This window comes from Eumetopias jubatus, unplaced genomic scaffold (assembly GCF_037043125.1).
Source record: "Eumetopias jubatus isolate StellerSeaLion01/CBP00866 unplaced genomic scaffold, mEumJub1_p1.0 scaffold_13, whole genome shotgun sequence".
NCBI classification, from domain to species: domain Eukaryota; kingdom Metazoa; phylum Chordata; class Mammalia; order Carnivora; family Otariidae; genus Eumetopias; species Eumetopias jubatus.
The window spans coordinates 18,843,039-18,858,151 of record NW_028274819.1 but is presented as its reverse complement, the minus strand read 5'-3'; the positions used below and the strand labels follow the sequence as shown (position 1 = coordinate 18,858,151).

The window sequence follows — 15,113 nt, the reverse complement described above, 5'->3', positions numbered from 1 at the left end:
ATATCAGTAAGTTCTTTTTTTTTTTAATTTTTTTATTGTTATGTTAATCACCATATATTACATCATTTGTTTTGGTGTAGTGTTCCATGATTCATTGTTTGTTCATAACACCCAGTGCTCCATGCAGAACGTGCCCTCTTTAATACCCATCACCAGGCTAACCCATCCCCCTACCCTCCTCCCCTCTAGAGCCCTCAGTTTGTTTTTCAGAGTCCATCATCTCTCCTGGTTCGTCTTATATCAGTAAGTTCTTGTACAGATTAAATGATGTAATGTCACTTGGTAGAGTTCTTGGCATCTAGCTGATGTTCAATGGATAACTATAATAGTTACTACTCCTGTTCAGTTGGTAGACTATTAACCGTAACCCTATGCATTTTTTTTATATGGTACCTCTGGGTTCTTCAGGGCATCTTAGAATCAGGATGATTTGCATCAAGTTCTTATCTTTAGTTCTAAGAGTACAGGAGAAAGAGACTCTAAATCATGCATTTTTTTGCTTTTATTTTGGTTTGATATCTGAAAACTATGCTCTTTTAACAATTTAAATGAAGAGGAGTTTTTTTTGTGTGTGTTGAACAGAAAGATGGTTCTTCTCTTGGCAAAATGTTGTTAAACTATATTTATCTTCAAAGTGTTAATTGTCATAAAGTAAATATTCATTTCAATAGCTGATATTTTAAATTTTATGGTAATTTTTTCAAAGTTCCTCTTTTTCTTTTTTTTTAAGAAATAAAAGCAACCGTTACGCTTCCTTTTTCTAAATACCAAAATGAGAGACCCAGATCTTGAAAAGAATACTTTTTTCCTGTGGCAGGATTTTACAAAACCACAACAGAATCTTGTGAGAACAAAGTGACAGGTTAAAATAAAAAGTGGTTGCTTAAAAAGAAAAAAAGTAGCTCAATCAGAATTTTTAGAAGGTACCGTGTGGTATTTGACTTCTAATTAGTTATCTTTCTTTTTGAAATATGAAGGGAGGAATATACAGAGGGTTACAAAAAATATATCTTTTGCTTGCCAACTTGGTTTTTAGTTCATGGTAATCCTGTGTGTACTCTGGCCCAAATCTCATTGGTAGTAATTTCATTTTTTAAGCCAACAAAGAGAAGTAAGCTACCTCAAGAAAAAACTCGCTTTACTAAAAAATAACATTTTTTTATGATTTTAAAAAACGCTGAGACATGATTACAGGAACATTGCCTCAGATGCAAAACTATGAAGACTCTTGTAGCTCTAAGGTATGATAGTTTATTAACCAGATTTTAAACCAAATGGAGAAAACCATTGTGTCCTCTCTCCCTAAAGCTGTGTGTCTAATCAGACTCTAACTCAGAAGTCTCTCCCAGCCAGCCTGCTTCTCTCCTTAGGGCCCTCCTTTCTCATGGGACTAAAGTAGCAGCTGCTGGGTTCTTTCCTTGTTGCCCACCACTTTTTATAACAGGCTGTGTGTCCTCTCCTCTGCCACCAGCATTTGCTTCCTAAAGTACGTGTGATCTTGTCACTTTCCAGTTTAATAGCCTCATTGCCTCATTATAGGGTTGCCTTCATAGGTGTGTGGCCTCTGCATTCCTGTTTAAAAGGGCCCATACTTGGTTTAATGCTCTGCTGTGGCCATCTTGAAATTCTTAATAATTTTTGAACAAGGGGCCCCACATTTTTATTTTGTTTGCTTCAGGCCCCGCAAATTATGTCACTGGTCCTGTTTGTTATCTTGGCACATAAAACCTCTATCTGCTTCCTGCTACAGAATATTTTCTGTCTTCTCCTCCCTGTGCGCTATATACTCCATCCACAGGGATTCTTAGAACATGCTTTTCCTTTCCCCCACTTTCTGCCTCTGTCTACTTCTCCCCCTTCTCTGCATGGCCAATTCCTACACAAGGACTCAACGCAAATGTCACCTTCTATTTAAAATCCTACTGTGCAAGAGTGAGTTGCTCTCTCTTTGCACTCTTTGTTCATATTAATGAGCAACAGTTGGGTTCATGCATATCTCCTTCACCAAAATATGACCTATTTGAGAGTATCTGCTATTCTACTCAGGGTAAAATCTGACAAGAGGGTGTACTTCTTGAATTTACTTAGTCAAAATATATATATTGAGCTCCTATGGTGAATCAGGCTCTGAGTGTGTGGTGGCAAAGAAAAACCCAGACATGGACACTCCTCTCATAGCTGACAATTTAGAGAGTGAGACGCTTTGTCTGGTTGCCAATGCCTGTGCCCCTGAATAAATGAATGAGCGTATGCCAAGGTTTTTGGGTCTTAGTTGAAGATGGGAAATCTGCCTTCGTGACTAGTGGTGCTGGCGGAATAAGCACAGACAATCTTGCATTTGGAAGCTGTCCTCATTCATTTTGTGACATTAAAGAGAAGCCTAGATTGTCAGCAGAGTTCTTGGGTTCTTTCATCAAATCGGAGACACCGGTGATCATGAAACAATGAGGCAGCTTATAAGCATTAAGAAAGAAGAATCAGGGCGCCTGGGTGGCTCAGTCATTAAGCGTCTGCCTTCAGCTCAGGTCATGATCCCAGGGTCCTGGGATCAAGTCCCGCATCGGGCTCCCTGCTCAGCAGGAAGCCTGCTTCTCCCTCTCCCACTCCCCCTGCTTGTGTTCCCTCTCTCGCTGTCTCTCTCTCTCTGTTGAAAAATAAATAAAATCTTTAAAAAAAAAAAAAGAAAGAAGAATCACCATTTAAATTGGCATGCCATCAATTGTATGGCATCCTGATTTCAGAGACCAAAAAAGTGAGTGAAAACGTGCCTTTTGGATCTGATAAAACAGAGTAATTCAAAGGTTAATTACAGGCAGACTGAGTCAAAGAAATACCTGGACATGAAAGGCGTTGCTAAGAATAGCATATCATGACCATTGATTCCATGAATAATATAGTAATAATATAGCACTTTTTAAAGTAGAGCTGGATGTGCATATTCAATTTGAAAATAGATATGCAGCTGATGCTAAGAGGAAAGAATGAATGATACAGAAAATATGTATGGTAGCCTGTGCTGTTTGGGAAGAAAACAACTCTCCGTGATCTGGTCATCTTTGTGGAAGCTGGGCAGATCTGCGTAAAGCAAACATTTGCGTAAGACTTGACAGTTCCCTACAATACATTCTCATGTACTCACAAGAACTCTGCAGGGTGGGTATTATTTCTTGTAGTAAGGGGATTCCTGCAGGTGAAAAGGCTTGAGTGAAGGGCCCTCAGCCAACAAGTGGATGAGTTAGCAGCCAAGTCCAGGGCTTCTAACTGCATCCCACGCTTTTTTGAACAAACTCTATTTTGGTCAGCTCGGGGTGCTGTAATAAAACTTCACGGTCTGCGTATCTTAAAGAATACACATTTATTTCTCACAGTTCTAGAGGCTGGGAAGTCCAAAATCGAGGTCCTGGCAGATTAAGTTCCTGGTGAGGGCCCCCGTTAGATGGCCGCCTTCTTACTGATGAGAAGGTGACCTTTCCTTGGTGCGTGCGTGTGGGGAGAGAGCTCTGTCTTCCTCTTCTCAGGATAACACTCATTCCATCAGGAGAACCTCACCCTCATAACCTCATCTAAACCTAGTTACCTCCTAAAGGTCCCACCTCCAGATACCATCGCATGGGGGGGTAGGGCTTCAACACATGAATTTGGGGGGACACAAACACTCCACTTACATTGTATTAATGACATCATCTTGGAATCTTTACTAATGTTAGGAATACTTTTTGCATTTTTCTCACCTCAGAACATAAAATTCAGATGTTTCCATTAGCAGGCCTTTTGTTTTGTTTTGTTTTTTTCCTAAGTGTGGAAAATAAACATCCTTATTCCTTATTTGAAAATTTTTTCAAAGGTGCCTTGCCCACCTGAACCCAGTGTCGAACTCAGGGCTTTCAAAAGAATGGAACCTATTCATGTGCTCTCAGTAGAACAGATTTGCATCGCATATGGTTTTTATTTATTTCAGTTGGTTGTTCTAGTTAAATAGCCCATAATGAATAAAATGTAATAACCTTGGCTTAAAATAAAGAAATACTTGGTTTGGGATGGAATCCTGGTGATGCTATGATGGATTTTTTTTATTTGACTGAAAGTGGATCTCTTCATATGAGATTAAAATGATCATGAGAGTGTTTTCAAGGGCAATGAAAAAAAGAAATGGACCATTATTTGTGTAGCATCTCTGATAATTATAATCAAATGGGTCTTTAAAAATGGAGTCAGATGAATTATTTCCTTCTAGGGCACAATCACCCGTTTCTGCATAGCTACACAAAAGAGGCTTTCTCTGTGGGGAGATATCTCACCCTGAGGGGTAGGGGAGGAGGGAGATGGTAAGGCCTGGGGGCAAAAAGAAGGAAAATAGCAAAAGGAGGGAAGTAGAGGGAATTTAGTTAGGGGACATTTTGTTCTTTGTTTTCCTCCTAAAATTAGAAAAAGTACAAAAGACTCATTCTGCTTTTTACATCTCTAAATACTCTAAAACATTTTATGTGAAAACGGAGGGGTTTTTAAAACCATGCAATATATTTTTATGGTTCTAAATTACATTTAATGAATTTAGATTTAAGAAGCTAAAATTGGTAAGTGTTGAATATAGTACTATTTCCCCCAAGAGTCGCTCCTCTCCCCTAATTATCTTTTTCAGGACTGGGGATAGGGAGAGTGGTCCATGACTAAAATATCTCCAGCCTTCATCTCTGTGCCCTGAGTTAAGCTCCTAGAGTACTTTATTCATGAGACTGGATCGTTGCCTACAACTCTCAAATGTTTCTGCCTCTATGAGAATGATAGTCCAACTCATGCAGGACAAATGGAAGGACTGAGTTTTTCTTAATTTATCTTAATGCTTTAAAATGCCTAACAGTAAGCACTTTATGTTGTTATGCCTCATAGTGGACATCTCTTACCAGCGTATAGTTTTATTTCTACAGGGAAGAGTTTCAGAAGTTACTGAGAAGGTGATTTTAATAAATGGGCTGTGTCAGCCTTGATGTATTTACTCACTCGGCAGACATTTGAGTGACCTCTGTTATATGCCAGGCATTGTGGTGGGTGCTGGATATACAAAGATGACAGAGAACGATCTGTGTTTGTTAGGAAATAGACTGTTTGCATAGCATATTACGGTGCTTACTAAGGTTATGTAGAAGGTCTCTAGGAACATAGCCGAGAGAGTAAGTAAGTAGTTTTACCTTGGAGGAAATGGGAATCCTGAAAAGACAGTCCACAGGGCTGGTGACATAACTTGAATCTTAAATGATGAAATTCACAATATGGAAAAGATGGGGAAGGGTGAAATATAATAAGAATTTCATAATGGATAGTACCTGAAACTTAGGGGGAAAACTGATCATTTATTTGGAGCAGATGTAGGGACAAATGAGAATTAATATATTATTTTTGGTTTTATTAATAAAAAATTATAAATAATACATGAGTTTATGTAGATTAGATTTCTTTTCTAGCATTCTCAGGCCCCCTTTCCCCAGGCACACAGAGGAAAAATGAGGAGTCTTTCTAAGACCTATACAATTATTCTTAGGGAAAGACTGTTAAATTTGAGAGATGTCAATTTGTTGAGCAAAATAAAAATAATGATGGCCAGACCTAGAAGTATGTTAAACATAAGGCTATTCTGAATATGTTTCATGACCTTTCTAGGCATGAACCTAAAGATGTGTTAGTTTAAATATTGAGAGGTGTTTGCAGCATCTTGAGCCTACTTATAAGTACAGTTTCTTCTCTGTCCTTTCCAGACTTAACCTTGAACTAATTTACAATCCTGAGTAAAAATCAGCCATGTGACTGGAGGAACAGGGCACCCATGCTTGGAAGTGCTGGAATGCTTGAGGCTGTGAGGATGTTCAGTATTCTATAGCTCTATAGTTTTAAATAATATTTCTCTTATTCTACCATTGTAGTTGGGTAGCTTTCAGTGGACTAGTAGCTAAAAATGGAATAATGGTATCATCCCAGTTATTTCTTAGCTTCATTCTCCATAAGCCAGAGCTGATTTTCTGCCTCCATTTCTGGTGAGTTGACTGCCTTGAACAGCCCATACCACTCATCAGATTTTGCTTCTTAGGTTTTGGTCTTTGCCACTAGGCTAAGAAACAGTGGGCCAAGACCATCTCAGAATCACTTCAATCTGAAAAAAGTGAGGAGGGCATGATTGTATTTGGCCACAATTTTAAGTAGCAGGATGCCAGCCTGTCCAATTTCAAATACCAAGTGGTTTGACAGTAGGAATATCTTTGCATAACAGTGTGTAGTATTCTAATAATGGCATTCTTTAGTTCTTTAAGAATTTACAACCACAAGATTTTATTGTGAGACATTAAGTAAATGGAGAGCCTGGAGGGAATGCCACATTGTCATCCTTCATAAAGTACAAAAGCCCTGAATGTGTTTGGGGGACATTCTGAGTTTAAAGAATTGCTCAAGGAGCACCCTGGTGGCTCAGTTGTTAAGCATCAGACTCTTGATTTCAGCTCAGGTCGTGATCTCAGGGTCCTGGGATCGAGCCCTGTGACAGGCTCTGTGCTCAGCACGGAGTCTGCTTGTCCCTCTCCCTCTGCTCCTCCCCCCCCACCCCCATCACATGCGCACATGCGCTCTCTCTCTCTCTCTCTCAAAATAAATAAATAAAATCTTAGAAAAAGAGAGAGAATTGCTTAGGGCCTATGTGGCTAGAGCCGGGGACAGTGGGGAGAGTAGGGAGGTGGAGGTCAGTTCAGAGTGGTATTAGGCCATTGCTGCAGACTGTAACTCTTACCGTAAGCCAGCTGGAGCTCTGGAAGTGTGTGGGGGGTGGGGGACGTGATCAGACAGCCCTACATTGCAGAAGAAGCAGCTCATGATGGAGGCAGTGGAGAAAAGGTAGAACAGCAATGTTAACTGCACTAGGACATGATTCAGGGTAATCCAGGTGCAAGTTCAAAATTGGATTTATCTTGAAAAGCTTGCATCAGAAGCCATTTTGCTTATCCTAATGTGAGTACAAAGAAAAGCTTACTTGAGGGTTCTTATTAACTAAAATAACATTCTTTCCAAAAGGGTCTCTGAATATGTTTAGCAGCCTATCTATACAAGACTCTACATTATAAGTATATTCCCCAAATCCTGTGAGACTTAAAAGAGTAAATTTGATTCAGGAGTTGTGAGGTGGCTTTTATTACTAGAGAGATTTTTCTTAAATGTCAGTATATAGCACTAGTGTGGAAACATGCTTTGTTTTTCTCAAAATAAATAGATAAATTTATCTCATTTCATTCCTGAATGAAGTTTTACATTTAATAAAAGGTACCCTTCAGCATTTTGATTTGGGTCTTTTTTTTTCTTGTAAATCTGTGGGTGGTGTTCTCTAATAAGGGCAGTGTTCTCTACTTACTGGTGGTAAATCCTGGAAGCATTTATAATAAGACCTGTTGGATGAGCTGTTGTGAAGTGACACCTTGGTCTGTGGCTCTCCATTACATGAACACATACAGTAACTCATTGACACTGGAATTTAAGTGTGCCTTTAACAACCAGATATGGTATTTTCTTTTTTTTTTTTTTAAGGATTTTATTTATCTGAGAGTGAGTGAGAGAGAGAGAGAGAGAGAGAGAAGGAGCAGAAGGAGAGGGAGAAGCAGACTCCCTGCTGAGTGGGAAGTCCGATGTGGGGCTCAATCCCCAGACGCTGGGATCATGACCTGAGCCGAAGGCAGACGCTTAACCGACTGAGCCACCCAGGTGCCCCAACACCAGATAGGTATTTTCTAGGTCACATATTCTCCTCTCCAGTTTATTCATGGATTCCTACCTCAGGTCAATACTTTTCACTGAAACTAAGAAACAGATCTCTTGTGAACCAGCTCTTCATTCGTAGGCAGAACTCCTTTTAGATCAAGAATGGCAATGTCCTTTGTGGATTAATGTTGCAGACTCTGTGATGAGCCAACATTGACTTCAAATGAAGAAAAATTTATTTTTTTGGAAGCAGGATTTTTAAATGAATTCTTTTGAATTCTTATCAAGTTCCAAAGAGTAAACATTCTTAGCCACCTGAACTGCACTAAGTGAAGTGAGAGCGGGGTTAGTGGAGGAGAGAGGAGACTTAACATTTATGGAGTGCCTTCTGTATACCACTGGATACCACTTGAGCCTCGAATCATAGGTTGGGTAGCATTACTTTCATTATCAGGAGAGGATGCTGAGGCTCGTGGAAGATACGTGACTTGCTCAAAGTCATTTAGCAAATAGGTAAAATTAAAATTGGTACCTGTGTCTGCGGGACCTCACAGTCCATGCCTTCTCAAATGGACTCACGAGGGAGGGCGGAAGTGAACACTCTACATTACCTCAGTAAGTTCGGTTTCTCCAGAGTCCCATTTCTCATTGTGTGATTTCCATTAGCTCTGTGTGTACTTCCATTGTCCTGAGCAAAGTAGAACACCGAGGACTGTCTTCTGTCATTTTGTAGCTCTGTCACTGTGCATTTTGTGTGGGTTTTTTAATGTGGTGACCATTAACTCTTAACCAAGGCCCTAAATTGCATGACGATCATACTCATTTTATTTCCATTTTAATAAGATGGACTTTTATATACACCCTTTAAAACATTTTGCAACATAAAGACTTCTTTATGAAATTATGAAGCATCAGTTTGCAATTAAAATTAAAAAACTGATATTTAAAGAGTATATAACATTATGATACGAATCATGTTTTACTATTTGTACCTAAGAGTCTAAAAAGGAGTCATTATTGATTTATAGAAGGAGAACTGATTAAGGAACAGTCAGCCAGCTCTGTAGCAACATTGGAGTTTTTATTGCAGAATTATTGTGTTGACTCTGTATCATCTCTTAGATGGTCTCATGATTGCTAACATGATTCTGGTCTAAATTTCGTATCATATTGGGGCGGGGGGAAGAGTTTGAAAAGGTAATATCATCAAATGCTTTAATCTTAATTGCCATGTTATAATTTTCCTTCTCTCTATTTGTGCTTTTTCCTAGGAGAAAAATTCAAAGTGGAAACAAGGACCATTGCTGTTGACTTTGCATCAGAAGATATTTATGATAAAATTAAAACAAGCTTGGCAGGTCTTAAAATTGGTGTTTTAGGTTCGTATCTTTGCCACATTTATAGATTCGTCTTGCACTTTTTATTTGACTTTTACTATGTACGTTTTCTTTTCGGATCTTAGGTATTCAGTCAGTAAAGTGAGTAGTGAGAAGAAAATTGTTTTTTTAATACAATTGATTGTTAGATGACATTATATACATTTGAATCTTTGTTTTTAGTTATATTTTAATGACTGTTTTTACAATTTGGGGGTTATTTTCTCTGCCTGCTTTATTTTCCGTCTCTCATTCTCTTTTGTATGTATGTATGTATGTATTTTTAAAGATTTATTTATCTGAGAGACAGATAGAGGGAGAGTATGCACATGCATGTGCACACGTGAGCCGGGAGAGGGGCAGAGGGAGAGGGAGAGAATCTCAAACAGATTCCCCACAGAGCTCAGAGCATGATGCAGGGCTCCATCCTGGGACCCTGAGATCATGACCTGAGCTGATATCAAGAGCCAGCTGCTTAACCGATTGAGCCACCTGGGTGCCCCTCTTTTATGTGTATTTAGATATGGTTATAGCATAATAATTCTTTAAGGTGGGTGATGCTGACCCTTTTTGACAGTTGAGGAAGGAAGGCTAAGGGAAAGGTTTCTCAGCCTGTTACTACCCTCTTACCCTAGGAGGCTTTTTAGACATTATTTTCCCCTAATCCTCCCTCTCATGAAATTTTAACACCACACGTACACTGTATGTCTTGTTTACGCACTCTATGTCTCTCTGTGCTTCAACAGACAAAGCATAAGATCTCACACTGCCCACCCCTGAACCAGTTTTTGTCCTGTTGGGAGTGAGATCACCCCAGCTGGGAACACATGGCTGAGAGACTTGCCTAAGGTCACATGAAGACCAAGCAATACAACTGAGATTCTGTTTGTTTTTCCTGAGTCTACTACTCCCTTTTGTTATACCTCAGCTATCTGACTCTCATTACCAAAAACCAGTGCTTTTGCTGAGGTAGGGCAAGTTTTGGAAATTATTATGGAAAAAATTCACCAGATTTTAAGGGGAAAAGTGGGCTTTGGAAAGGTACCCCACCATTTTTTGAGTCCTTTCCAGAAAGAAACAAAGCATTTAGTTCAGAAAAAAGTTGCTTCTTTACTAAATCTCTTTATACCACTGGCTGAATTGGTGTTAACCTGGTAATTTGCCATCGTTTTCTTTTGGGGGTTATCAAAGGAGGAAAAAAAAGAGAAAATACTTTAAAAAAACATTTCCTAACATTTCTTTAGTCAAGACCCCCACCTCCCTTCCTCATACTCTGAAAGAATGGTCTTTTGTATAATTTCTTCATAAGGCAATAAAAGAAAAGAGTTAAACACACATAGCCTAGTACCTAGTGCCCTTGGACCTGCAGTTCCCTCTGGCTTTGACATTGTATCCACTTCAGCTCCTGCCTGGTCCATTTCACATAGCACCATTGCCCTTCCTACCCACACCACTACTCTCCCTCTGCTGGGAGAGCCCATGGCAAAAAGTGAATAGAGACACGGGTCTGATTTTTGCCTCTGTGTCTACATGTTCTTCTCTAAATACATATATTGCCTGGACTCTTTTACAGGTTCCTCTTCCTTAGCCTAATTCTGGAATACCCAAAACACCACTAACATCTATAAAGTTCTAGACTTTTTAAAACTTTCTAATCAGTAGCAGCTATAACTTACTAGTTAGGATAGATACTGCCATAGCCTGTCCTCACCCCTTTCAAACTAGTCATGCGTGGACTGGGGGACGAAGGCCTGCTTAGGCATGGAGATAGATTGAGGATCCCCAATGAGAAGAGACTTACCTTGAACTTGTAATCTTAGAGAATAATTTCTTTCAGAAAAGTTCATGATTGTTTTAAGCTTTGCATAACTTTTAGCTTCTTGTCACTGGGTAACTGAAACTGTGAATACTCTGGGACTGTGACACTGAAGATGGAAAATCATTTTCCCACGGGGCTAGAGGATTGTAAAAGGCACTCTTCAGCTGTTCTTTCCTGACTCCGTGTATAGAAAGTTTACTGTGTGAGTTTAGGCACAACAGAGAGATCTGTTAAGGATGGAGTACAGGGCACATGGTTCCCAAGCACTTTTTCCCCACTTCTAGAATCCTAGGACATGTATCAACACATCAGTGCGCATTTAGACATGAAGACTGATATTTTCCAGGCCTCAGATGCTAATGGAACCATTGTTTTTGTGGTCCAGCTCCTTAGCAAATTGCAACCTGTGAGTTAGCAGTTTGTACCCTCTTTACTCACTCACTCATTCATTCATTCGTCAAAGAACTAGAGACATAGCAATGAACAAGAAAGTGCCTGACCTCATGTAGTATAATGTCTAATAGGAAAGACAGCACTTTTGAGAAGGGCAGGACAGGGCAGGGTGTAATAAGAGTGTAAAGGCAAGAGGAAGTTGATATAGGGGAAGTGATGGTGACTTGGTCTAGCCAGTGGGGTAGGAGAAAGGAGGATTCCAGAAGTGTTTAGAAAGTAAATGAAGCAGAACTTTGCAAGAGATTGCAAGTGGGATGAAGAAGAAGAGAGAAGTCACGGACAACTTTGAGGTTTCTGGCTTAAGAACCTAGTCAATGCGATGTATCACATGACCTCACTGATATGAGGAATTCTTAATCTCAGGAAAGAAACTGAGTGTTGCTGGAGTGGTTGGGGGTGGGAGGGATGGGGTGGCTGGGTGATAGACATTGGGGAGGGTATGTGCTACGGTGAGCGCTGTGAATTGTGTAAGACTGTTGAATCACAGTTCTGTACTTCTGAAACAAATAACGCAACATATTTTAAGAAAAAAGAAAAAGAAGAAGATAACAGGAGAGGAAGAAAAGGGGAGTATGTCAGAGGGGGAGACGAACCATGAGAGATGATGGACTCTGAAAAACAAACTGAGGGTTCTAGAGGGGAGGGGGGTAGGGGGATGGGTTAGCCTGGTGATGGGTATTGAAGAGGGCACGTTCTGCATGGAGCACTGGGTGTTATGAACAAACAATGAATCATGGAACACTGCACCAAAAACTAATGATGTAATATATGGTGATTAACATAACAATAAAAAATTAAAAAAAAAAAAAGAACCTAGTCAATGCGGCCATTTACTAAAATGGGGGCTCCTGGAGGAATCTTTTTTAGAATGAGGATCATTTAAGTTTGGAGTTCCTCCAGAAAGTCCAAGTGGGATTGTTAAGTTGATAGTTGGGTATATGGATCTAGGTTTTATTTATGTATTATTTTTTTTAAACATAGGGATCTCTCTCTCTTTTTTTAAGTTTATTATTATTTTTAGTTATCTCTATACCCAATGTGGGGCTTGAACTCATGACCCTAAGGCCAAGAGTCACATGCTCTACCAACTGAGCCAGCCATTGCCCTGGATCTAGGTTTTAGTAGAGCTCTTAACAGAAGATAGAGTTTGGAGATTAGTTATCTATAAGTAGTAATCTCATCAAAGCATTGAGATTGGAGATCATCCAAGGAGAATATGGAGAATGTAAAGAGAAAACTGAGGACAGAGCTCTTTTAGTTCCCTCCCTTGTCATCAAAGGCTGCCTGGAATATATAGCATGAAGGAGGGATATTTTTTTATACAAGTTCGGCACTGTCTGATAGAAATATAGAAATATAACATGAGCCACATGTGTAATTTTAACTTCTCTAGTAGCCACATTTTTCGAAGGTAAATAATAAACAGATAAAGTTAATTTTAGTAATGTATTTTATTTTAACCCACTGTGTCCAAAATATCACTTTAGCATGTAATCCATATAAAAAAATATTTTATTTTTTTAATTTGCTTTATAGAGGTCCCAGAAAGAGAAGCAAATTTAAAATTTGCTTGTTAAAAATTTATTAAAATATTTTGCATTCTTTTTCTCATACTAAGTCTTCTAATCTAGCGTGTATGGTATGCGTATAGCATATCTCAATTCAGATTAGCCACATTTTAAGTGTTCAATAGCCACATGTGCCTGGTGAGGGACATCTTCGCTCTAGCTCACGTTGGCTGTCTTCTCATCCTCAATTTGTGTGAGAGGGCCATAATTTCTACATTTTTCTTATGCTTTAACATGGTTTTCAGCCAGGAGCAGTTTTGCATTATCTGGTAATGTCCAGAGACATTTCTAGTTGTCACTAATTGAGGGAGGAGGTGGGAGAAGTTCTGTTGGCCCTGAGTGGGTGAAGATCAGGGATACTGCTAAACATCCTACAATGCACAAGACAGACCCTCACAGGAAAGACTCAGCCTGAAATCTCAATAGTGCTGAGGTTGAGAGACCCTGCTTTAAAGCTTTACTGTAATCAGACTGTTCTGACTGAATACTGATTCACACACACACACACACATACAACTTTGTTTTAAACTTTTATTTGGTGACAAATCAATAATAAAAATAATTGTAGCTAATGTTTACATGATCCTTTCAAGTCTGTAACACCATTTTCATATACATTATCTTATTCTTTGGTTATATGCTTGGTTTTCTTCCTACTCTACCACAACGGTTTCCTTACTCATAAGGTGTACATAATTATTGACAGTTACTAACAGATATATTGCACTGTAATTTTAATATGTCAAGGTTTTTGAGGGAACTATTAAAAACACCTTAAATGTAAATGTAAACACCTTTATGAGCTAAATGTTATCACCAGGTCATATTTCAACTCTCATCTTACAGTTCCTTCTCTAGTGTGGACATAACACTATAGAACTTGTCGGGGGTGGGGGGTAGGTCTGATGTTTTTTTCTTATAATTCCCTGGGTATATAGATCCTTCACCTTCCCTCTCCTCCCCAGCCAGATCCCACATAACTCCATCTCTGTAAGGAGAAGGGGGAAATTCTCCTTCCTCCTCTGCTTAATGTCAGTCTCACCTTTCTAACATTTCCTAAAATAATAAGCATGTAGATCGGTTTCTAGTAAGACCTTGCAATCCATATGAAGGCATAGGAAGGATTTTTTTCTACTGAGTATTAATGAAACTGGTAATGATAAAATGAAAAATAAATCACCAACCTGTACTCCGTCTGTTTGAATAGCATTAACCACTAAAGTATATAGTCAGTGCTTACTAAGAAAATTAGTATTGTAAGAGTTACAAAGGAAAATGCTAAGGCCCTTTGTCATGAAAGAAACATCAAGTTTTCAGTAAGATAAGTGGGGAGAAAATGGCTATGAATTGTCTGAATTTATACAGAAAGGTCACTGTAACTTGATAAGACTATAAATGCTTAAGGTGGAGAAGTTGGATTCTTAACTCTGTTATGTAAAATAAGTAAGCATCTGCTGTCTTCTTTCAGGCAAATGCCAAGAAACACAGATTTGAGAAAGCTTAAAAAACTTGAACTATTTAGAGAAAATGACATCAATACTGCTTTGAATAAGCAAACAATCAGTTAACAAAATACGATTGCTATAACGCTTACTTACTTTATTCCTCAGGAGAGATTCTCATGCGTGCTCCAAATGGCTTTGGAGGACTTTGCACAATACATTGCAGGAGGCATAGTTTACCAAAGCCAAAAGAGTAACCTTGGATTTGAAGTATGCCACAAATAATACTTTTTCAAATTCCCCTACTATGACTTTTTTAACCTGTAAAAAGTGACATTCTTTATTCTAGAAGAAAAATAAAAAGGTCCTCTTGGAAAAAATATTTAGTTTGTGATTCATTAAAAAAAAAAATCAATCATTGCTTTATTCAAGCTCTTAATGCATCCTAGACCAGGAATTTCCCCATGCCAGATGCTGTCGAGGTCTTTTCCACACATACTGTCGTGCTTTGTGTAAGTTGCAGAATCAAGAGAATCAGTTGGTACAGGCTGATGTGACCCTGTGCTGGCTTAGCATATCCAGGACTGTTACCTATTGACGTTTTGCTGTCTATACGCAGTGCCATAATTTTATTAAGAGGCCTCATTTTTAAAAGATTTTATTTATTTATTTGAGAGAGAGAGATAGGTACAGAGAATGAGGCGGGGGCGGGGGCGGGTGGGGGGAA

General features: G+C 38.9%; 1 protein-coding gene across 1 annotated transcript in view; it reads left to right on the top strand.

Annotated features, from left to right (window-relative positions):
• HSD17B12 (hydroxysteroid 17-beta dehydrogenase 12) overlaps positions 1-15,113 on the top strand; it is a 166,734-nt gene that overhangs the window by 98,743 nt on the left and 52,878 nt on the right. Inside the window, exon 4 of the mRNA XM_028111182.2 lies at positions 9,000-9,107. Coding sequence (XP_027966983.1) covers positions 9,000-9,107 — 108 coding nt within the window. The remainder of the gene's footprint in view (positions 1-8,999; positions 9,108-15,113) is intronic.